Below are 24,211 nucleotides of genomic sequence, written 5' to 3'. Positions count from 1 at the left end.
CTAAAATGATCGGACCATCGGGTAAGAATAAAAACCGTAGATAAAGACAACAAATTTAACTTAAAAAACCTATTTTTTATAACAAAGTTTAACTGTGTTAATGTTTAAAAATAGAAAGAGAGAATGGGGCAAAACCAAAAATTAATTTGTTTGAATTTAAAATTCGGTGAATAGAGTGGGAATAACAAAATGATATGAAAAAACGATTTGTCGGTTTATACAATAATAGATCAAACTAAATTTAACAAAAAAAAATCTAAGTCGATTCGTTGAAAATATGAATTATTAGCTCGATCCAAGCTTCGATCTTGAGATCCACTGGTATTGAAAACGGGGCATACGTTACTTTTAATTTTAGGGTTTGAAGGTAAATATTATATTTTTTGCCTTCACGTCGAAAAATTCTATTAAAGATCAGTATTAGGTCGTATGTCACGATCTTCGTATGTGTTACCATGCTAGTTTAAGGCAAAAAGCTCAAATTCACTCACTTGCTAAGCACCGTCCCGAAAACATACACCAGAGAAGAAGCGTTACGTTACGGAGTCCCAATATACACTACGCCAAACAGTGTGTGCGCCGTGAGTTCCGGTGAGTGTTGGGATCACATTAGCAAGGGCTGGAGCTTTCCCCGATACATATCTCGTTCTCTGTTGCGCCGAGCAGACAGGACGGTAAGCTTGCTTCGGGTTTTCACGAATTCCACAAGTATAGAGATCCACAGGATGGTACGCAGCCATTATGCACAGAGCAAGCAGGCTGGCCGAGTCGCACGTTCATTTTCCCGTTGCCACCAGTTGTGTTGCCCCAAGCATTCTGTAGCTGGCCGTTGTGCGTTTGTGTTACAAAACGGTGTGTTTGTGATTCGGTGATCAATACTGTTATCTACCGTAATTAGATGTTAGTTTTTCGTTTTGTGTAAGAGAATTTTCCATCCCACGGAAGTGTCCTGCCAACCCCCTGTCCCATATGTCCACACTGGGTCCGCCAAAGGATGTTTTTCAATCGATATTGTATGTGTGTGTGCGTGCGTGCGTGTGTGGTCTCAAGTTCATTATGTTCTAAAAAAAGGGCGTATTAGCTGTTGCTACATTGACCGTCAAATTTTGGTGGAAAAGAGCAGAATGTACCCAAAATATCCCACCCCAACGAGGATGGGTGGCACCGTTCCAAGGGATGTGAAAGGGCCAAGTGGGGTTCTGATTAGATGTACGTGTGTGTGTGTGTTGTGTTTTTCACTCCTGTTACCCATGACCGTGGTCATTTACTGCGCACGACGGAACCGACAGCTAGCTGCCGCTGTTGCTGATGGCCGGAGTGTTTTGAACGTGCTTGGTGCGTCGTATGGCTTCGTGTAGTATTTGGTTACTGTGAGTTGCCATCCAAGAGGAGAGAGCCTTGCGAAAGGTCGCGTATCTTCCCGCGTTCCAGTCGCGTTCGCTATGTGCTCTCGGTGTGAAGTGGTTGCGATATGAGTTCGGTGTGCCATCGGTATAAAAAAGAGGTCCTTCAAGAGGCATAAAGTAAAAACCCGAATGTTTAGTACATCGTCATTACTAACGCTATTAGTGATACCAGTGTGATGTTCATAGTGAGGATTAGCATACGATTGCATGCGGCGTGCAGGAGGAAGTGTTTGAAGTCGCCGTTTTATACCTGCAGTATTGCTATTTATGTATGTCTCTGAGTGTTTAACGATCAACCGAATCATTATTTCTCTCCCCCCCTCCCTCCAGCTGTGGTGCGTTGTGTTCTAAAGGTTGTGTTACTTACAAAACAGTGTTTAATTGTAATGAAAGAAAAGCAGAGATGACTATTTAAATCTCCTCTAGATTAAACATATAACCGCAGCAGTTCCAGTGTTATTGTACCAGCGACCAGTGTGAATGGGAAAAATGGAGCATCAATGAAAGCAACTTATGTAAGTGAAACAAAAGTTTTCCCTGTTTTGTGGTAAATGTTTGTATGCTTTCCTTTTCATAACATTCGTTACGAAACCCTGCCGCACACGGGACAGAGTCAAGGACATTTTTATGGTAGAACGAAAAATCAATGGAAGATAAAGCGTGGTTCGTATTGTAAGGCTGAAATCATACCCAAAAGTGTCATTAAGGGACGGATGGTGATGATTTATGGTGCAGAATCCGTTACAGAAGCGTATAGAACTTAAAGTATAAATTAGTAAAGGGAAATACTTACTCTTATCGTTTGCGGATGATAAGAGGCAGTCAAATCGACTAATCGAAGGTTTGCCATATTGGATGGTTTGACGAGACAAAAGTCCTAAATTCTACTCAGGAAAACGTGGATATTTATAATAGGAAAAGAAAACTTGAACATTTGGCTTTCTCATCATTACTTGGTAGCGAAAATAAGGCTATAAAGGCATCTAGAAGGCTCCTCTACTTCTAGGACTTTAAGGAAGAGACGCTGTGAGGACTTTCATATACAACCTCTACAGTGTATCATAACCACTTACGAGTTATAAAAAAAATAACAAAAGTTGGCATTTGAGAATTTCATCGGAGATGGTTTTTCTAGTAGACTACATCATATCTGGCCCAATAGCTACTAGGCGTCCCCATGGGAACATTAATTCCTCTGCTCATTCTCCTTTTGAAGCCTCTTTATGGCAATGCGAAAGGCTTCTTTTTCGTGGAAGCTTCATGAAAGTATGCATATTTTTATGCAATGTTAGCAGTTCCCCCGGGTCATTTGTCACCTTTGTACCAAGTGTCGAACTCATTACTGTGAGTGGAATGGGAAAAGACCGTGTAAATCTAGTTCAACAAATGGCCGAATGGGTTGTGAAAAATTAAAGTGAGTAAAACGGGTTGGGAAACATTATGCAGTGTAAAATATGAATATTCTATTCATTTTCCTTTCACAATTATGAGTGTGAGTGTGATTTTTAATGAAATAACGGATTAGGTGGTAACATAACATTGAAGTGTTATCTTAATCAGGAAATAGACTTAAGTTTAAACCAGCAAGTTATAATTAGGCTAAATAACAGTAACAGTAGATAAGACCGATGCGATCGCCCAACACTAATAGGGGCTTCCTGAAACAAAACCTGCTGAAAGCCATCATAAACTCTTAGAAGGGACAGGCAAGATCATGCTTTAGATGGATAGTGTTCTAGCTTGTTGGTAATTCAAACAAGATTTCACATTCCTATGATACAGTCCAGTATGAACAGCCCAATTGCACCACTAAAGAATTTGAAATCGAAGACAATATGTAGGATACAACTACAACTACTTCTGGAATTGCTAAAACCATTTCTGGCTCCGAAACTTCGAGCATTAATTGGTCCAAGTCGTCTCAGGCAACAGCAATAAAGCAATATGGCCAGACCGTTTTGGATGATTAAAAAAACTATTTAAGTTAACAACTTAGTAAAAACAAATAATCTAAACTTTTGTTTGAATTTTATTTACTACATTGCTTGTAAAATTGCAACACATCACCGACTTCCAAAAAAGGCACAGTACGAAACCAAAGATACTTATGATTAACCCGTACCTTGAACTAACCGTTCCATGTACTCGGTGTGTGTGTGTATGTGTAAAAAAGCACTACCTTTTTCCAAATTATTTATTTAACCCATTCCCTTACGCTACTTGGCTCTTCGGTCTAAATATAGCAGCCAGAGTCGTCCCTGCTACCAGCAATCTTCTAGGGAGTTAAATTTTTAACCATAGAAAATCAATAACACACCATTTTTTGTTGCAATGTCCTTTGGTACTTGTGTCTCCGTCGAGGATCGTCATTGCTGTGCACAACAAAAAATTGTGCAATGCAATGTTGTTGTACATGTTAAACGGGTCGTGTACAGTTACGCTGACACACCGGATATTTCCCTGCGAGCGTAATGGTTTACAAAGAGCGGCCACGTTAATGATGCCCTGCAAGGAAGATAAGCAGCCGCTAGAAACAAACGGACGTTTTATTATTCAAAACCCTCCTTTTCAAACACCCCCCTCATCCAGCAATTCAGCAAACTTCCGGGACAGTGTTTGGCTTGCAGTTTAGCAATCTGCAGGCTGTACAGTGTAAACTTGTGTGTGTGTCGTCCTGCTTGCCAGCGTGGGGTTACGTGAAGCCTGAAGGTTTGCTGCTGCAAAGTAAACACGAAAAGACACGCTGTCGCACACAAAACATTTCGGCTTGGCTACGAGACAATCCGTTAGGATAAGAAGCCCTAAGTCTTGCTAACGCATGACGGCACACACGGCCGACCAGGTATCAAAAAGTGATGTGGCATTATCGATTTTAAATAATCTTATTGAACGGAACCGACATCGTAACAGGTTTTAGTATCCATAACGAGATCGACCACTCATCCATGGGCCGGTAGCTTGGTGTAGAGTGCTCGCCTACCCTCCGCCCGGACACCTACTGCAGTCCTGAATCGTCGCCCTGATAAGCATTATCCATGGCAAAGGACGCAAACCATACCGGAACCACCGAAGGAATGAGACCTGCGTGTGCGTGTGTGGTATTGGAGCTTCTTGCTTCCGTCGTGGCGTGTGGTAAGCTTAATTCCTAGCACTGGAACTCGCCTGTCTATAGCACAGTGGCAAAAGTTCCAACAAACGAGCGTTCTGTTGCCCATATATTGCGTGTGCCATTAACGTATTTGATTTCGTATTTCGGCCTCTATCCGGCTCGATGCTTTCGTCATGACGATTTGCAGACATTACTAGCACAATGGCTAAGTTTAGTCGCACGTGTTGTAATGCTTTAAGTATTTCGGGACGCTGGTGGACACCATCACCACGAAAATTCTACGCCTAGATCGATTTCTTTTCCACTCGCCTTCGCCGCAATAGCGTAACCACCATGCGTGGCACGTGGTGTCGCTCATAGCGTTACCCAAAATGATTGTACTGAACATTCGTTGGGTTGGTTAATAATCAATGAATGGTTAAATGGTGCTGAGGGGGATGGGGAGGGGGGGTATGTTGGGAAGCACACTATTGTAGTTAATTTAATAACCCTGCCTGGTGACTTCTACCTGGTAGGAACACACAATTCAAACAAGACATTAATGGGAGGCTCAGCTGTGCGTTGGTCGTTCTACTGCCAGACATAGAGCGTTCTCAACGGCATCTGGTAATGTTCTGTGGGCTTAATGAGTCTGACCTACCGATGGGTGTTCAAAAAAGGTTAGTTGTGTTTGCTAGATAAGTGTTATCCTTGATGAACAGTGAAGGATTCTAATACAAATTTGTTCGTATTATCAATTTTATTCCTGAACGAAAAATTGGGTTAATTTTTTTAGAGTTTTTTTTAATATATTATCACTCACTCACTATCACTTCATAAGAATAAAAACGTATAAAAAGGGATCTAATTCCAGCCATTTATCAGTGTTGAGTAAACTTAGTATTATCTGATCTGCAGCAGAATCTGATGAGAAATACCGGTTTCTCGGGCCGGATGGACATTTTCGTATAAAACTCATCGTCCATACCTAAGGTGAAGTTGTTCATATTGTTATCACGTAGAAAAAGTGGCTGGGCTCTAGTGAGAAATATATTTTCTAGACAATGAACTCTGACATCGTTTGAGGAGACTCAAAAGTTTTAGCGACCATTGTCAATCCTTGGGAAAATCTCTATTTTATAGCCTCATCTAATCATTCGGTAGCCAACTCGGAGTAGCAGCTGTTTCATTCCATGACAGCTATGGCTAAGCTCTCGGCTATTAATGACTCAACATGCTTCAAAGGCACAGCATTCACGCAAAATTAAATTAATTCTTGTGGTAATTTTAAAATAAAGCACCTCCTTCAAATCAACAGTTTGTTAACTTAATAAATTACAGTTTTAATGTAGCAAAGCAACGTGAAACTAAATCAAATCAAGAAAATAAGCATTTTTATACATGAAACAGTATAAAAGACTTCAGTTAAGGGTCCAACTTTTGTTCGTTTTGTGGCATTTGTATATTTCTGTGGAAAATTGCAAAGTGTCCCAGCAAAAACATCCCCTGTGCTAACATTTTAAATAAAACTCTTCGGAACTCTTTTCTTAATTCAGGAGTGCAAACCATTGAACCATTTGTATTTATTTTTCCAACGATTTGTTTAAGCGAAGGCTTCTAGTGGAAATGCAAATTAAATGGTCTAATTTGAATCCGAAGCTTAAACGAACGCAGCAGCGAAAATGCCTTTATTATAAGGAAAATGCACACACACACACCTTTGCATCTTTTCGGGGAGAATGATTTTGCAATGCGCTAAAGAAAGGAATGGTGAACGCGCCGGGCCTGTTTCAAACATCGAGGCTCAAAGTTGTTAATGGTAATCGTCTGTTTTTGTTTCCTTCAACTCACCAAAAAGGTACAAATAGGCTTGTTAAGTACATTTTGCCGTACAAAGCGAAAAGAAAGAAGGGTTGTTGTTGCTTTTTTGTTGTTGTTGTATTATCTTCCAGTTTGGCGAAGTTGGAAGGAATGTAAAATATTAATTTCGAATGACATTTGACTATGGCTGATCAAGACTAATGGTCTCGGGGTAGTATTTTTCGGTAAAATAATTTATCTTCGCAGCCGCAGGCTTCACACAGATAGCGCTTAGAGTTTGAATATGGATATAGCAGAAAAATCGATTGAAATTCATAGCCCGCAAACATCTGCCCGAGTTCTCATGGTATGTATCTCGGTTGTAAAAAAGCTTGCGTAAGGATGATCAATGTCGCGTTTATTGTTTTTTTGTTTTGCTTCGCAATAAACACCCTATTCAGGGGTATCGAGTTTAACAGTCTATGTAAGACGATATAGAAGACGATTGTGTGTTGGATTGTAAGCTCTTCTTGAGCCAACTTGAGTTCATGTCAATCCGGTTTGCTGTGTTACGTTGCTCTTGAGCATGCATTGTAACTAATCTTGGTAAATATTTGGAAAAATTTCAGACCAGAAAGCCGGAAATTTTAAGCATATGGCAGGAGTCGAATGCTCATCGGTAAATTTGTTTTTGAATTAAAGCGTAAACCTCAGGTTGACTGGTAAGAATTGTTTATATTGATAATACTATGTTAGACTATAATTAACTAAGTTAGTGATTAGTATGGATAACTCTACAACAAATGCTGATATGAGAAAAAGAAAAAGTTCTTTTTCTAAGATTTTTAATGGTTTGATGCCAGTTTTCCAAATATTTTAAGATTCAGCTTCCCAGCTTAAAGGAAAAACAACTCCTTTAATGCACTTATGGGATAGTAAGATGACGTGAAAATTTTTTAGAGCTACCTACAAAATATAATTTATGTGCTTTTAATGCCGCATTCCATCTTACCTTGAACTGTATCGTGCGGTAAAAGTCCCCCGGATATAGAATTATCAGATCCATTTGTTCTATGCTGCAGCATTGCAACAAAAATATCCAAAAAAGCATAAATATTTATCATTCCTAAAAAGTAATACAGGATAACTTACGACTTGTGTTTAACCCTGTTGAAAACCATAAATCAACGTATCAAAAGGGAAAAGGGAAAACATGTAGAAACACTAGCAGGACTAAGTCTGGACACTCCATTAGCGTTGTCCTAATTTTTGCGATTGTGAAAAGAAAAACAACAAACGGCATGGGCTCGATTTCGGCGTTGAACATTTTATTTGTCACGTTGGCGTATGAAATAATGGTGCATGGAAATAGGCAGCTTAAATTATGCTAGAATAGATTTACGAACACTACGCGGAATCATCGCGCAAATCTATCCGTATATCTATATCGAACTCGGGCTCGTAGGGTTGCAGCGGATTGCCGCTGCCCGAGGACGTGGCCGGCCGATTGGACGTCGCCGGCCTGCTGGAGCTGGTATACTTGAGCTGGTTGGTGAGGGACACCGAACTGAGCAGCGGATCGTTCGTGACCCCCGGTGCCACGTAGGGAGGTCGCCTAGTCGGCGGTGGGGCAGGCGTGGTAGTCGTCGTCGTGGTGGTGGTGGTTGTGGTAGACGTTCTTTGTAGGAACGGTGCAACATACGGTGCCTTGGTAGTGGTCAATGCCGGAGCAATGTAAGGCCTTGGCGGTGGAAAGTTGCTTATGGGCCGTACCAGCTCGTACGTAGATGGCGCTGGATGCGCATTGAAATACTGATAACTTCCGGGATGTTGATGGTACTGTACGCTGGTCTGTTGGAAGCCCGTCCCGATACCGTTGGCGGTGCTACTGGTAGAAACAGCGGCACTGACATTCTTTACACTAGGTGGATGATGCAATTGAATCATCTGGATGACTCGCTCGGCCAAACTGCCCGTATACGAAACCGGACCGACGGAATGGGTCAAAGCATATGGCGACCCCCGTTCGGCGGAGGTTGGCTTGGAGGAAACAGAGTAGTCCGCCGGTACGTACTGCACGGTTTTCTCGTGTGACTCGTACACCGGCAGCAGACTTTCCTGCGACATGTACGTTTGTGGCTGAGGATGCGTTTGGAATTCATTCGTGGCAATCTGCTCGACTGGCGTTGGGAAGTTCTTAAGCGTGTATGGCTGCTTGAAGGCTTGTGGACGTTTGTAAAATTTGCGCTTATCGTAACTGGATGCTACACCATCGTTGTAGCTGTGTGTTTGGAACGGCAACGGGAAAGGGATGGCATGAGTGGCGCGGGTCGTAATGAAGGATGCGCTATGAGCAACAAAGCTTGAGGTGCATATTGTGTACTTACTGATAGTTATACTCACGACCTTCACCCAATTTAATATAGTCCAGTCTGTGTTCCGCTACATTGTACGATGCCACCAACGGTTCATACCAATTCAAAATTGCAACCTGCAAGAAAACATTTACAAAATAATCATGATTCCGGAAGCAAGGACGGATGTTGTGTGGTCTTCTAGTAATAGAACTTTAATAAAAGCCCAGTAATAGTTTCAATTAATCGTGGACAATAAGTGGGCTAAGACTTCTAGAATATTCATAGGTATCATGCCTTATCTTTTGAATTCGGATTGGTGAATCGGTAGTCGGTTGGAGCAGAATCTGAATTAACACTTAAAATGTATAAACTAATGAATTCATACGGTAATCATTGTTTAACGAATATTAATGAACGAAAACATATAATGTTCAGTATTCAATTCAGAACCACTTAGATTTAACACTGTGATTTTTATTTGAAAACGGCTGATGATTTGACTCTGCAGCGTTTATGAGGCGCTTATTCGTTTAAATGGCTATAAATGCGGTGTTTAACACATGCAATTCGTATTCAATCTGAGTATATGAAGCAATACGGATTAATCCATTGGGCCTGATTATTAGAAATCAATGGATTACTCAAGACCATTCCGAGAGCAACCGATTAATCCCACACAGCAGACGATTTCGGATTTTACCTGGCAAATATCCATTCCAGCGTACTCCAAGGTACGCCCCGGTTGAAATTCTATACCGATCCTTTCGTGTCATAAACCAATGACCACCCCCTTAATCGACGTAACAGTAACAGTTTTTCAACAGATTACTAGACTTAGAGGCAGCTTCTTTCGTTTTATAATCTTTGCAAGTATCCGCGGCAATCGGTTCAGGTTTCTTAACATTGATCCCAAAGCAACACCGTTGAAGGTAAATTGAACTACTCACCGTTTAAGTTGACACTTTATGGCAGTCATGTCAATAAAAAGAAAGACATTTGATACGTTTTACATGCTCAACTCAGTTCGAGACGCCGGACCTAGCGCAACAAGACACCGCGAGCAGTTCAGCTTCGCATGATTTACCAAGTATTTACCAAACGAAACGAAGAAGCAAACAACAGAGCGATAAAAAAACCTCTTCAAGGCCGTCGCCAGTGGCTGGAACGCAGGATTTCGGTTTCGGGGGTTCAATCCATCCAATTCATCAATAATGTAAAAATGCACGCTCTTAATCGCACCTTAAACGCCCATGCGGCAGGTGTTGAAAGTAGCCACGAGAGTAGTGGGCCACTAACGGCAAAACAAACAGTGCGTGGCCAACGGCGGAGACACCCTCTACGAGGAAGTTGACTGCCAGACAATGGCGACAACCACGCAACACCACGTGCGGCGGCGTGCCGTGTCTTGCAGATGGATCTACCGGCAGCAGTTGGCAGGCAGCACGTGGTAGCGATCGATCCAAAATCGAATCGAACGCTCGATCGTCGCGAGCCACAGTATTGAGATCGCGTTGAGAAATCCCCTTTCAGCCATCGGTGACTGAATCGGATAAACGTTCGATTAAATCCATACCGAAACTGATGCATTAGCGCGTAACTCATTCTATTAGCTACGATCATTCAGCAGCCTGCACACAATCGCCTACCGTGCGTGCGTGAATGTGAAACGGGCGTTACACAGGTTTTCTGCCGATCGCAAATTAAATGGAAATTTAACCCTTCAATAACCACGTGACGTTTCCATTTGCTGCCAGATGAAACTGTAGGCCTTATCCTTAAGAAGAAAAAAGAAATACACTGGCTCGATACGCTTCGGAAGAAATTATGCAGCCACCCGTTCATACATGTTCGGAACGCGCTTGTGAATGAAATAGCAAACAGGCTGGCTGGTGTTGTAGCAGTAGCGATGCGCTGAACATGGCAAAAATGTACTTAGCCAGCAGTGAACTGGCGGGAAACTTGATTACGCCCGGCACCATGTGTTATGAAGTGTTCGGGTTGTTTATGCTTTTGCTTCGATTACGTACGTGCGTACACACTGTGCGCTATGGCACTTCTTTTTGGTGTGCAGACAGACACACAAACACGTACAAAGCCTCGGCGTTGCATTGAATAAGCTAGCTTTTTGAGACGTTTTTGATCTTAATGTCTTTCTCAGCAATACAGTTCGCATGATGTTTGGCATTGAAAAGTACCTGAAATCGAGAGACCCTGCCTAGATCGTTCATAATTTATGGTGGCGCTCTGCACGTGACAAAACTTTCGAATTTCGTCACAGGTGAAGTATGGTTTAATGTCCCACGGACGTCATGGATTAACTAGACGCCACACAACCCCCGGCGACCCCTGCGTTCAAATTAATGCCCCGATTATCCGGCCCGGCCGTGGTGCCATGATTCGCTTATGGTTTTAGCTAAATTTAATTATAACAGCGCTCAGATCAGCCCAGCAGTGTCGAGCCCGTGTAAGAATGTGTTAAGAAAAAGTTCAACGAGAAGCTCCCGATGCACTCCGATGTATGGTTTTGTTTTCTGGAACTTCTCATTCCAGAGTGGATGCGAGCTTCGTGTTTGTTTGTTGGATTGTTTCATCGGTTGCGTACAGAATATATCACTCCAGCGCAAATCCAATTATGGGGTTCCCTCGGTAGACCGATAAAACAACGCAGAGAGAGAGAGAGAGAGAGAGAGAGAATGTAGCGCCTAAAAAAGGCCTGAAAATAGAAACACGAAGTCGCCCTTTGAGCGGTGCAATGTCTAGAGTAGACGGCCACAATAACCACTCGTTACTTCACTGCGGGATGGTTTCTACGGTAAGCAACATAACAGCGATCAATACGACATGCATGCCGCCATTACTGTAACCTCCGCGCAAAACCCATCTAATGTGATACTTTGCTTTTCTGAGAACGGTAACAAAAACTGCGAAATTGGTCGGAGTTTCGTTTTCCGTTGATGGATGGGATGGGATGTATAATTCCTGATTGAAAGACGACGCCTTAATTGAGTGTGCCAGCAATGATGATCATAAAACCGTGAATTATTTCATACAAATTGTTTCAGGTATCGCGGGCTTCTGACAGGCGAATTTACGGCCCACCGTTATCGTTTACATCTTGATAGCATATCTTAAAAAATCAACGCACCATCAGTGATCCATGAAAAGCATTCCAATACTCCATGGACAATTGTAGCTTGTTTAACAAATTCCTTCAATTTCCTCGCGTTGCAAAGCCGCCATGGCGCTTCTACTGAAGCATTAACATAGTGTTCTTTTTTTCCTTCTGCTTAAATTCCTACCATGTTCAGAACCTAATGAATCCTAGAACGAGTGCAACGGAGCATGGTGGCCGATGCGGCAAGGTCTTTGGAGGTTCTTCTGCTCACTACCGGGTTTAACTCGATCGTAGTGATCCTCGAGCTAATAACACCTACTATCGGTAGCCAAACGATAAATCGATATTAACGAATTGACGTCATTAAAAGCTCATATTAATAAAATGTACAGCTTTGCACAGCGAGTGACTAGTCGAATGAAAGTAATCCACCTTGACGCGGACGAAATTGCACGCTCGTCTTTCTCTACACCTATCACTAGCCTTTGCGCTCCAGTAAATGTATTCTCCGTGACATGGTTTTGCGGCAGTTTTTAAAAAGACTTTCACTTTTGTTTTCGACTAACTTAAGAAACAGCAACGAACGAAGCGGGACAACAATCAGAAACCCATTGCGAACTGTAACACGAAACGCTATCGTCGGCACCAATCATCAGGAACCGTTTCGAAGGAGACACACATTAAAGCATTTCTTTATGTCTTTCCGTTCGGTTTGGCCTTGGTTCAGTCAGGTCGTCTTTGGTAGTGATATGCAGTCACCTACAGTTATAGATATCCTTACCGGGGAGGGGGATCGCTTTGAGAAACAGGCTTGACGACATAGTTTTGCCAAACCAAAACGCCAGCCACGTCCCGTCCCGGTTTTTATGTGTGGCTGCACATTCTTTAGATGGCAAAAAATTACGAGCCGTACGTGGTGGCAACTAGCCATATGTACACCGGATCGCCATGAATTCAATTTAGACCACGCATACGGATTAAACTGCCTAATCGACGCTGTCTGCTAAGCGGTGTCGTTGCTTATTTAGAGAGAGGTTGATCTCGATTTTAGTAGCAGCCCAAGAGCAGGCTTGGTTTTAGCATGTTTAGCCCCAGTTCATAAAACATTTTATACGTTTGTTATTGACACGTTAGCGGTGGTAAAGCGACCTAACCAAATAAACCTTGTCTTACGGACCTATCGTTTTGGGCTCGCGTTCCTACACTAATATGTCGTTTGATTTACCTTGACTAATAGACTGTTAAATTTGTGATTGTCTAACCGGACAGATCTGCTGTTGATTGTTTCCTGCTTCATCTGTTGGCAGGTTGTAACGATCGATCTCCAGGCAGGCACGATCATTTCTATCAAAGAAACCTTTCGATAGGAAATTGGATCAGTGCTGTATGGGCGAAGCCTTTTGTGAGTACCTGATTTTTTTTATTCCATTCTTTAATAACCCTTGGTGTGGTGTAATGCTGCGAGCCGGATATTTCACAAAAGAACTGACTCTATCAAACAAAACCTCCCCACTAAGCCGTGGTGCTGGCAAAGTGGTTCATCAAACATTTACCTTTGATACGTTCCCATTCCATTACGGAACATCTAATCTAGATTACTGTTGCCTGCTAATGCTTCCAATGTTCTTTAATCCATCTAACGCCACATCTTGTACCATTCTTGTTTAGCCACAGAGCTTCTATGATTTTGGGCGCAGTAATATTGAACTTATTGCCGCAACTAACACGTGAGAGATTAAGCTCAAATTATCTACACCCAATGTCTGGACAATTGGGCGATAGTTTGCATAAGCGTCACGAAACATTTGTGTGAGATCAATCGTGCGAAACGATGGTGGAAAACTTAATTTACCATATATTCACGCTCGGCTCAAACCCGGCCGATGGAGTAACCTGTGTGGACCCTTTCATGTAGCGCGCACGGTATGCCAGAAGTTCCCTGCAGCATTGCTGTGAGAAAATTTGTTGGATTAGGTGAACGTAAAAAGTGGACTAGTTCAAAGGCATATGATGTCACTAGACATCCAAAAAGAAATGAAATAAAAAAAGGAGACACAGAGCTGGCCAACTGAACCCAAAATCTGGACGATAAATTGTGCTTCGGATGAGTTAAAAAGTGGAATGAACACCTAATCAAAGCTGATACAAACATACTCTCAAGAGGTGCCGGTTTCTTGCAAATGTTCCGCTCAATTTCGAATCTATTACTGAAGCTCCGCACGCTGTCTGCAGTGGATCATAAATATTCATTACCAAAGATCATGCAACAAGCGAGCGTGGGTAAAATTCAGCTTGCCATCAGTATACTAATGTCAAGCACTTTCGTCTTCTTACATTGCACATTGCCGGGTGGAAGTGTGCGGAACAATTTCGTCAGCTGCCAAACGGTCACCACCATCGGATTACATCGGTCGAGATGGAGTTCCTCCACCCCGGAAGGCAGGCTACCACACAAATCGTCCTTCCTCAGCTCCAGATAACTTCACGCAGTGCTGAACCAATTGAAGTGCAAATGCATTGGGGGCTCTAGGAATCGGTGTAAATCCGTTCCACCCGTATCGGCGACTTGTTCATATATTTAGCTCGTCAATTAACTACAGGAAATGGATTCGTAGCAGGTGCAGGTGAAACGAAATAGTGTAAATACAGCTGTTTTGTGACCTCCAGGCTACGACCATTATTAGCTCCGACGTTGCATACCTGTTGCACCTCCGGTTGCAATTGGTTGCACGCTACCTCGAAACAGAGTTTCGTCCAGTTAAAGTTGAAGCACCGTTTGCCTTACCACGCGTCCCCTCCCCGTAGCTAGCTTCTCAAGCGAAGGGTCGACGTCTTTTGCCCAATGTCCACAAGACACGCCTCTAACGATATGCTGACTGCAATTTGGTCACAGTTTGTGTTGTGATTGAATATCTGTATATTGCTTGCACGGTTTGACTTATGTTTTGACAGCATCGCCGAAAGTTTGCATAAGCTAGCGCCGTGTTTCCCAGCGAGCGTTTCCACCTCACAAACGATCACGAATCTGGGGCAAATTATGCTCGCGTACGTACGCACACGGTTCGATTGCAATTACACTGAATTACTTCTCATCGAGTTCCCCACGCGACGCAGGAAATGATCGAAAAATGGTAGCCAAGAAGCAACAACAACAACAAAAAACGCAGAATAACAACACGAAAACTTATCGTGATTAACCATTCGGCCAAACAACCAACTGTGCTGTGGGTACGCTACGTTACATCAGTCCCAGCTTTCAATCGGCACCACACATTGCGGCTAGCTCTTGATCGATCGATCAAATCAGCACCGAGTGCATGAAGATGCTGACTGTTTGTTGCATGGACGCGCCAGGGAGCCAGACACCTGACGCAGCGTGTTCCTCCGAGCGGCATCACTTACCGCGACTAGCAGCCATCCGGGGAGGGACATGTTGGTGGGTGTTCCGCTGGCCATTGTGTCGTTCCACCGGGAAGATTGTTGGACACCTGCAGTGATCTAGTGTAGTGGCGGCGTACGATGCATTCGGTTCGTGTCCACACAAACTTTGCGTTACCACCAGTGGGCTCCACGGCTTGAGGATGGCGTAACGATGGATGATGAGCTGCTGGTGCGCTAGTCGATTGTGGTTCACGAAACTATTTTTCACTACCAGTCGTCTGGCTGTCGCTTTCCGCGAGGTACGTTCCTACCACAACACAAACACGTTCAACACTTGCCAACTATTCGTATCACAGAAAACAAGGTGTAAGCACACTTGGAGACACTTTGAATTCTTGGTGGATGAAAAAAAAGAAGCTTGGCCAACTTTATGGGCAGGTGTCTGGTTCCACCCAACAGTCAAACGGTGCGCTTTGGCGCAGTTCGGCGGCTTCGTGCAGACACCGCTTCTGTTAACACCTGCGTTTGCGTGCGGCGTTCGTTCGTAACTGAGCTTCCCGTGATGGTGGATGCGCGCAACATGCTACCCAACATGCGCCCGCCCGGCTGCCCAACGCGCAACGGTGAGCCGATTTCAAACGATTGCGATTTTTCGGTTCATTTCTCCCACTCCGCCTGTATTCTTCGCTCTGTCTTGGCCTGAACCCTTCCCTTTTCCCAGGCGGCATGGGCGTAATTTGTGTGTGGGTATAGTTGTGTTTTTGTTGATCGTGGTCAGGAAAGTCTGGAGATTTTGAACTCGATTAAATACCGGACGAACTGGTGAATTCGTTGGCGTTCTCGAGTTTTGGCCACCACCACCAAGGGGACGGAATTATGTCACCTGTCCACCAAAATTCGTGCCCACTTAGCGGTATATGAAATTTTTTGAAAGGAAGTTTTGCTCCACCTTGCATAAAAATGCTATTTAATTGTTCATTTTTTTGTTGTTGTACATGTTCCATGCTGTCTTGCAAGATCTTCAACTCTACTCGTCGTCGACAATTTGGGCAAGCGTATCCCTTCACTTTTGCCCAAAATATTCCCTTATTCTCGGCCCCGTTTCACGACCTAGGCCGACGCGTTCTTGCACTTGGAAGGGCATCAGAGCACCTCCCGGACAAGCGGGGACTCACTGACCACGCAATGATTTATGGTTGATAATCCGCCAAGAACGTACAGACGCACAGCAGCGCGATAGAAAAGAAACTAAGTCGAGTTGTCAAGCCGAGCACAGTAGGGCCAAAACGTTCAGCCGTGACTGATTAGACCGTGGCGAACAGACGCAAACCGAGCCGGAGAAGGACACTCGAATTAATGGACCTCATAAAGCACGAAATTTCATCTGAGCCCTGGTGTCCCCGTTGCAATGATGGCCGTGGCACACCCCGCGCATGAGCGACGCTTTTCGAGCTGAGGTTTGTTTTTCACCCGTGCTTGTGGGGTTTTTTTTTCGGGGGAAAGTATTAGCGCAGCTTTTACAGGTGTCTCGGTACCGAATTTTCGAGCTGCTCGTTGTAGACGGCTCTCGTTTCCAGCGCCCGCACCCCAGTAAAGAATTTATGGATTTATCGTTTTATCGTGTCAGTTTCAAGCGCTCACAGATGCCGCTTATTAGCTGCAACACATAACTTCATCGTGGGGCTGGTGTACGCATGAGTCCCCATCTGGTGCAGTACAATTGTGTGGCGGCACTATTAGCTTTCTTATTGACAAGTGTGTTAATCCGGAGATGTTTTCTTGTTTTAGCTCCAGTCGGTCAAATACTCTAAGAGATTGTGCTGATTAAAACAGAATGACAAATCTGGGAAGCAAATGATTAGATTATTCAAAATCCCACTCGCAACCATAAATCAACGGTGGTGTATTCTGTAACGCTTTCAACATAGCCGGAACCAAGATCTGCTGATCGCCATTGTGTGAGAGAGCTTTTTTTTAAATATTATGCAATCGAGTTGCAGAGAATTTGGTTTTTCACTATTACGCCAACCCTTTCTGAAAGAAAACAATACGAATGTACTGTGAACCTGAACAGTCGCCTCATCACAGACAGCTGTCGTTGGGATTTTCCTAACTTATCTGTGAGTCGTTAACATAGGTTGGTGCAGAAGATAACGCAATAGTGACACGCTTTTTTGTTGAGAGACGTTTACTCTCGAGAATTCTTTTTGGTGCTCGGTTAACAACTCGAAAAAGGCAAACAAATTCAAATTAGAGCTTTAAAAATGTTTTCTAAATTGAACTAAGCATGGTCATGCCGACTTGATAATCGGTTTTAAGAATTATGTTTACCATGTATAGCTTCGGAAAGCTATTGGTATTGCTATTGGGGAACATTCAGGATGCGATACGAATTCCGGTCTTGTCGAACCATAAATCGGGGTCACTGTCTTATGGCCACTGCATTACTCGAGAAAAGATTAAAATCATCACAAACTATCCCTGGATAAAACTGATCCAACAATTGGATTGCCTTAGCTTCAGGCTTTGATAAAACATGCATAATTCAATGCACTTTTAAAAATTGCTGTCAAGTTTTAAATTAACTCATTGTTTTCAAAAGTCGGCGTAAAATATTGGGTGGATGCGTTAATCGTATTTTTTATCTTTTTTTTAACATTCCCACCAGTGCGCCTAAAATGTTAAACTGGAGTATTGAGACGCCACGCAAGGTCAAGTCGAGCTACAAGGGACAGCGGACATGGTAGAGAACGCCATGACACGGGACAGCGAAATACCGGCCATCTTCAACCCGAAACGCGTTCGTGCTCCCTCGGTTGTGGTGACAGGTCGGTCGCTAGTCTCTAGTCCAGGTGTGTCATGCATGTTTTACGAATAATCAAAATCCTTCTGCGCTGCGATTCTTTTCCCCAGGAGACTCCCCAAATGGACCCTTTGGAGGTTTCACGAACAACGTGCCACAGATTACACACTCGGATTCGGTGACCTCGAGCCAGCACGATGGTCAGGACAGTCTGATCGGCATCACGGTGACCGGTGGAATGCACGGCGGCTGCGATACACCGACCTCACAGCCACACGCACTCCTCGGCAGCGGCGGCGGTGGCCTTGGAGCGGGCCCCGGTGGTGGTGGCCCTGGTTCCGCGAACCCGGCACCCTCGAGCCCGCCATCCACCTCGCGACTAAAGGCATGCCGAGCGTCGTGTTGCTCGGAGTTGGCGCAGAAGATGTACTTCGGTGTGTGCGTAACGGTGCTTGTGACGGCTTCGTGGGTCGGTGCCACTCACTGCATCAAGTTCCTGTACCTGCGCCGAAACACCTACGCTTCCACATTACCTCCACACCTAACCGCGTTCATCACCGACGGAACGACTGACACGGTGCCGGGTGGAGCAGCGCCGGACCAAAACTCCACCTCGGCCATGATAGTGCACGGGTTTGGGCCAACGTCTTCGTTTCTGCCCTCCACGGCCAAACCGATCGTCACATCGGATCGCGTCGTACCGCCGGTTACGTCGCACGTCTTCAATGCGCCCTTCTTTGCCTCGTGGTTCTGCACCAACTTCGCAATACTGTTCTTCCCGATCTACATACTCGGGCGGGTTGCGATTAAGAAGTGCGACGGAACCGGCGAAGTGCTGGGTGAAATTCTGCGCGGCTTCCGTGACCGGGGCTTTACGATTGGGCGCTTCCTGAACCGCTGTCTTACGTTCTGCATCCTGTGGCTGCTCACCACCTATCTGTACGCGCTGTCGCTCAAGGCCCTGCTGGCCACGGACGTTATGGCACTGTTCGCAACGAACGTCGCCTGCGTGTACCTGTTGGCATGGGTAATACTGCAGGAACAGTTTGTCGGCGTGCGGGTCAGTATGCACAATGCTCACAATTGATAAGACACGCCTGATCAAAACTCTCCCAACGCTTTCTCGCAGATTGTTGCTGTGATACTTTGTGATACGGGTATTGCGCTGCTGGCCTACATGGACGGAATTACGGGTAGCCCGACGCTGGGCGGGGTGGTGCTGGCAGCACTGGCCGCTGCTGGCTATGCCGTCTTCAAAGTGATGTTTCGCAAGGTGATGGGCGATCCGCCCGTCGGTCAGATTGCGTTCACGTTCTCGATCATCGGCTTTCTGAACGCAGCTATCCTGTGGCCGGTCTGCATAGCACTCTACTTTACCGGTGCCGAAATTATGCCCTGGGAAACCCTTCCCTGGGTGGTTCTGCTGATGGCCAGCGTCTTACTGCTAGGTAAGGTTGTTCTGGCGTTGTCCAACATGCCATTAGACTTTGAACAGCCAGCCAGAACGTTCCGTTTTCTCCTGTCTTTTGTTCCACAGTGTTCCACATCCTCACACAGTTCAGCAGCGCCGTTACGTACAACATGTTTGTCACCCTGGGACTCATAACGGCCGTACCCGTTTCGGCTGGTAAGTAGTTGATCCTACATCCCCACAAACATGCCCAAAAGTGGAGACAAAGTACGGCACAGTTTGGTAGTAAGGTCGAGTGCCTTATCCATTGCGTACCATCCGATTCTTCCCCAGCGCTCGACATCGTGCTGTACGGGGCCCACTTTGCCGGTATGAAGCTGGCCGGTATCATATTGATAGCAGTCGGTTTCTTTCTCGTAATGTTTCCGGACAATTGGCCCGATTACATCACCCGTTTGCTGCGGTAAGTCACCCGTATTTCGCACACCCCACCTTCACTCGGACACTTCTTTTCTCTTCTTGTGTTGTTGTACTACTTGTGTTTATACTGTTGGTCTTGTGTTTGATATACTGTACTCTCTCTCTATATATATACATAAGTATATCTTCTCTTGCGTTACTCGTCCACTGTCTCCGTACTTTCCCAGGCCCAGTGTGCCGGATGTATTTATGTCGATGTTCCCAGCTCGTCTCTTTAACATTATTCCTAGTTGACTGTCATTTTCTACACCTCATCTGCAACCGTTTTCCCTTATTTCCATCCTCCTGACTCTTTTCTACTTCTCTTCCTCTTTCTCTCTGTATCTCTCTCGCTCTGTCTTTCGTTCTCTCTCTCTCCATCGGCTTCATACGCTAACGGGACGCACGTCCTTGCTCCAGTGCTCCTTTCGGTCTATGCTGCGCTATCGTTCCTACAGATCCTTCTATTCTCTTTCGATAAAACCACAAGTGGAGCAAACGAGGCAATTGGTTTTGAGTGGAAGTTGTGGCCTAGCCGCACGTGTCTTGTACAAGCTGTTTAGATTTTGATTCATTAAAAATAGAAGCTTACATATCTCATCCTGCCATGCTTCTTTACATTTACGATCAATATTTACGTATCATTGCAAATCCGTGGGCTCTAAATCGGTCTCAACATGCAGTCGTTGGCCGGATTGTCCCTTTTGGAGAATCCTACTCCTTCTCTATACACACTCTTTCCACCCGCCCATCAAATCCCTCCCAGAAACCTTACCGTCTGTTGAGCACACCTCAGTTGGTAGAAAAGTGTTTGCAATCTATGTTGAAGACTCTTTGGTCTGTTCCCCTGCGTCTTACACGGAAGTTAGTTACGGCCTTTGATCCTTTCGGTTACAAGTTTTGGCTAATTCCGTCTTATGTCCTCTCGCCCATCTGTATCTCACACCTATCGCTCTGTGCATACCTTCTGCTCCTATCTCTTATCGTCCTATAAGCATTCGCTCTGTTTGTTTGTTGCATCTAAGGTAGTCCACCGGAACCTGGAACGTGTTGGTTGTCTTATCATCCCTTGTTCGCTTGATTAAAAAGGATGTTCCGTTTGTTGCATGTGTCACACCAGTTCGTAAAGAGGACAGTTTTCCTTCTTTTTTTTTGAATCCTCTGTTTTCCGTTCGATCCTCTCTAAAGTTGATTCCTTTTTGCCTCCTACCGTGTGCGCTGCTGGCTCCAAATAATAGATCTCTAATATTTCACCCTTTTTGTAGCAAGATTTTTGACAATTGTATTGCGTGTTTGTCTTTTTTGAGCGTTTTTGATCACTATCAGTCCTTTCGCGTGCATCATAAATAATGTCAAATATAGTTTATTCGTTTTCCTTTTCATTTATGCTTCTGTCGCTCCCTTTACATGAAGTAGGTAGTAGTTTGTCCTTACCCACCCAATATAGTCGTCACTGGCCCATTTTCACCACACCTGCTCCTGTCGTTGTGCGTGTTGTACGTACGTGTGCGTGTGTGTGTGCATCATTATGCTCCCCCTTTATGTAACACATCTGATAATGAAAGGAAGTGTATGAGCGTGTGTATGTGCGTGTGTGGGTGGGTGGGTGCGATCATATATATGCGTATGTATGTATGTGTGTATGTATAAGCCATTCAGCCAAAAAAAAACCAACCAAAAAAATCATGATTACAACTAAAATTGTTTGTATTCGAAAATTACAGAAAAACTGGTCGCGCATTACTAAGAAACCAATGTTGTTGTGATACTGCTGATAATGATTACGAAAATTCGGTAGGAAATCAATCAAATATCCATAAATCTTTATCCGCCAATTATACACCACTACCAACCAAAAATTTACAAACTACCAACCAAAGTATAAATCCAATTCCGTTTTCTAACCGAATCGTTTCTGTTTTACTAGTTTCTTCTTGTGTTTAAACTTTTTTCTAAACTTTCAAATGTACCATACCCACTTCTGTTTGTATACTAAAAGGACGAAAAAAACCACCACTGTATATTTCACTGGCCCTTCGTTGATCGTTACGCTCACCAGCTTAGAGAAGAAGAAAAAGAATCCGTAAAGAACATTTCACATCTGAACTTACTGAGACATAACGGCAACGAAGCCAACTTCAAATTTAATGGACAAAGTACAAAGTTGTTGTACGCTTGTGTTTTCTACTATCTCTCCTTCTGTTCTGTCTGCCTGCCTCTCTGTCCTACTGCTGTTTAACATTCATTCACAATTATCGTAGTGTTTCATTCTGAATCAATCATTCTTCAAAATCAAAAACCAATGTGGCACTTCCTGTATTCTCTTAGCGAGCTTCTCTAGTAAGCTTCTTCATGTACAGTACAGTCTTGTTTGGTGGTTGCTAATTTTCTTATAAACTTTCTCCTCTGGGTTGGTATCGAGATTTCATTCTTTTCAATTATTCTATTAATTTTAAGCGAACAACAGTACCTTGCAGTTTGTTGTTAGTGATACAATTTATCACTCTTCCGTTCTTTTATCTAAACTCAGCTATGCTGGTTTTGTGTTAAACATAACCATCAGCCCAATTTTGTCCGTTACGTTACCGTATCCTATCGATAATTGAACCTAGCATTAGTAGTGGTAATTCTATCTTATTTCCAATTTAAACTGACTCACTCGTTACTAGCTCTACATCTACAGTTTAGTAATTTTTAAGACTTTGTTTTGTATGTTAGATTTATCCAGATTAAACTATCTCTGAACCAAGCGCTTTAAATTGCATCATCTTGTTGTACGGTATTATTCTTTAACCCGTTGTTTATTATATCAGGCTTCATTCTTCTTTAGGCAAGCTTGTATTATTTTTTACATGATACGTTTACACATTTCTTAAACATTAATTTTTCCTCCTAAGTAAATGCTCTCATGCAAAGTTTAAACTAAAAACAGTTTTCATTCGCAGTAGCTGCTAGAAAGCATAAATTGAATTCTGTTTCTAGTAATTCTGTTCTATGATTGGCTTATCTATCATTGTAAATCGAGTAACAGAGTTTATGTTCCTGTTTTATACACTGGCAAATCATAATATTAGCACACCTAGGTGGAACAAAAATGCTGTGCCATTGTAAAAGGAAATTGGCGAAACACGACGCACTGTAGATACGCTGGTTGTTATCGATCTCTCGGTTCGTCTTCTGCTGTCGGTCTTAACTTCTCTTTCACTTTCTCTCGCTCTCACGCGCACACACACACACCTGTCAATGTGGCTCTTACTCTCTGTCTGTCTGTCTTTCTCTTATTCTCTTTCTCTGTCACACTCTCTGTCTGTCTTTCCCCTTTATCATCATACAACACATTGTGCTTATCTACTGTGTTATGCGTCTTTTGATACAAGGATCGCATTTGGATCGCACCATCTATTACTCCGAGCTAGGCTCTTGCCGTACCGCTGATCGAACTCTTTCCATTCTGTATGTCTGTCTTTGGAGCTCCCTCATGCTCCTTTCGTTATCTCTTCCTTGTCTTCTATACTAATCGCTGTCCACTTAATTATAGTTATTGAATAGTTTTACTGTCGGTTTTTGTTTTGTGTTGGCAAATCATACTCGCTCCCTTTCCACATCACATCCTTTTCCTGGCCTCGTTCTTGAATCCTTCACCACCTACAAACAGTACTACTCGCTGCGGTATTATTTACACAAGGTTTGGCTAACAACGTAGGTAGTCGATAGTCGAAACATCACTCTCAAGCGTTTGTTGTTTAATAATGGTACGGATTACTAATGGTCCAGTAGAATCAGATCCTTAGATGTCGATTAGTAGTCGTAAAATGGGATTGCAAGGCCACTGAAAGACTAGAACCGTACGTGCAGGAAGCACTAAAATTGGCTGAGCAGACATGACACAAAAATTTCGATCCTGGATTCTTCCAGTCACGTCAGAGTGCCTCAATGTCCCGGTTTCGTATACGTTTGTACTTTCGTTCGGCGGTACCAACGCTGTTCAAACACACATCCCTTAACACTTTTTTCGGAAATTCATCGTCGGTCGGTATGCGACTTATTAGAGCGCCATATTTGCGTTTGTTTTCTCCCAACCTTAAGAGCAAAACATCATGGCACAAAGTCAGGAAAAACCAAACACACGGCACCTTCCTTATGTATACGTCTCTTTCCCATCAGTCCAAACCTTCCAACCCAGCCTTTTTTCCTGGCTTCCTTCCCTTACTGTCACCATTCCTGCCCTCGTATTCCACCCCCTTCCCGCAACTGGTTTTGATGTTCAATTATGCCAATGGTTTTTTAGTCGTTCTAAATGCTCAAATAAAAAACCGAAACCCATATATTTCAATTGTTTTCCAGAAATATCATCTTGTTGGGTCACAACGCGAGGTGAGTGTCCGTGAACG

The 24,211-nt window shown here is 43.7% G+C and overlaps 2 protein-coding genes across 21 annotated transcripts in view; one reads left to right on the top strand and one right to left on the bottom strand.

The window, feature by feature from the left end:
* Nucleotides 1-656: 656 nt before the first annotated feature.
* Nucleotides 657-24,211, top strand: part of LOC118504287 (putative thiamine transporter SLC35F3) — a 30,848-nt gene continuing 7,293 nt past the window's right edge. For 5 of the 20 annotated variants that reach the window (XR_004905285.1, XM_036038565.1, XM_036038578.1 and 2 more), the window contains exons 1-9: nucleotides 722-852; nucleotides 1,737-1,921; nucleotides 17,816-17,975; nucleotides 18,061-19,010; nucleotides 19,080-19,398; nucleotides 19,488-19,577; nucleotides 19,695-19,824; nucleotides 21,545-21,614; nucleotides 24,165-24,194. Coding sequence is in view for 18 of the 20 variants with exons in the window: in XM_036038565.1 (XP_035894458.1) it covers nucleotides 17,888-17,975; nucleotides 18,061-19,010; nucleotides 19,080-19,398; nucleotides 19,488-19,577; nucleotides 19,695-19,824; nucleotides 21,545-21,614; nucleotides 24,165-24,194 (1,677 nt within the window). In the remaining 2 variants the exon portion in view is untranslated. Of the gene's footprint in view, nucleotides 675-721; nucleotides 919-1,407; nucleotides 1,524-1,571; nucleotides 1,592-1,654; nucleotides 1,676-1,736; nucleotides 1,922-17,815; nucleotides 17,976-18,060; nucleotides 19,011-19,079; nucleotides 19,399-19,487; nucleotides 19,578-19,694; nucleotides 19,825-21,544; nucleotides 21,615-24,164; nucleotides 24,195-24,211 lie in introns of those variants that run through there. The other 15 variants (XR_004905286.1, XM_036038577.1, XM_036038580.1 and 12 more) reach the window with 12 other exon arrangements.
* LOC118504290 (rho GTPase-activating protein gacII-like) lies at nucleotides 7,602-15,764 on the bottom strand. Its single transcript, XM_036038585.1, has 3 exons — nucleotides 15,169-15,764; nucleotides 8,682-8,785; nucleotides 7,602-8,575 (listed from the first exon to the last, which is right to left on the bottom strand). The coding sequence occupies exons 1-3, from the start codon at nucleotides 15,220-15,222 to the stop codon at nucleotides 7,702-7,704; spliced, it is 1,032 nt and encodes a 343-aa protein (XP_035894478.1). The 5' UTR covers nucleotides 15,223-15,764; the 3' UTR covers nucleotides 7,602-7,701.

Source organism: Anopheles stephensi, chromosome 2 (assembly GCF_013141755.1).
Source record: "Anopheles stephensi strain Indian chromosome 2, UCI_ANSTEP_V1.0, whole genome shotgun sequence".
NCBI lineage: Eukaryota > Metazoa > Arthropoda > Insecta > Diptera > Culicidae > Anopheles > Anopheles stephensi.
This window is presented reverse-complemented; position numbering and strand designations above follow the sequence as displayed.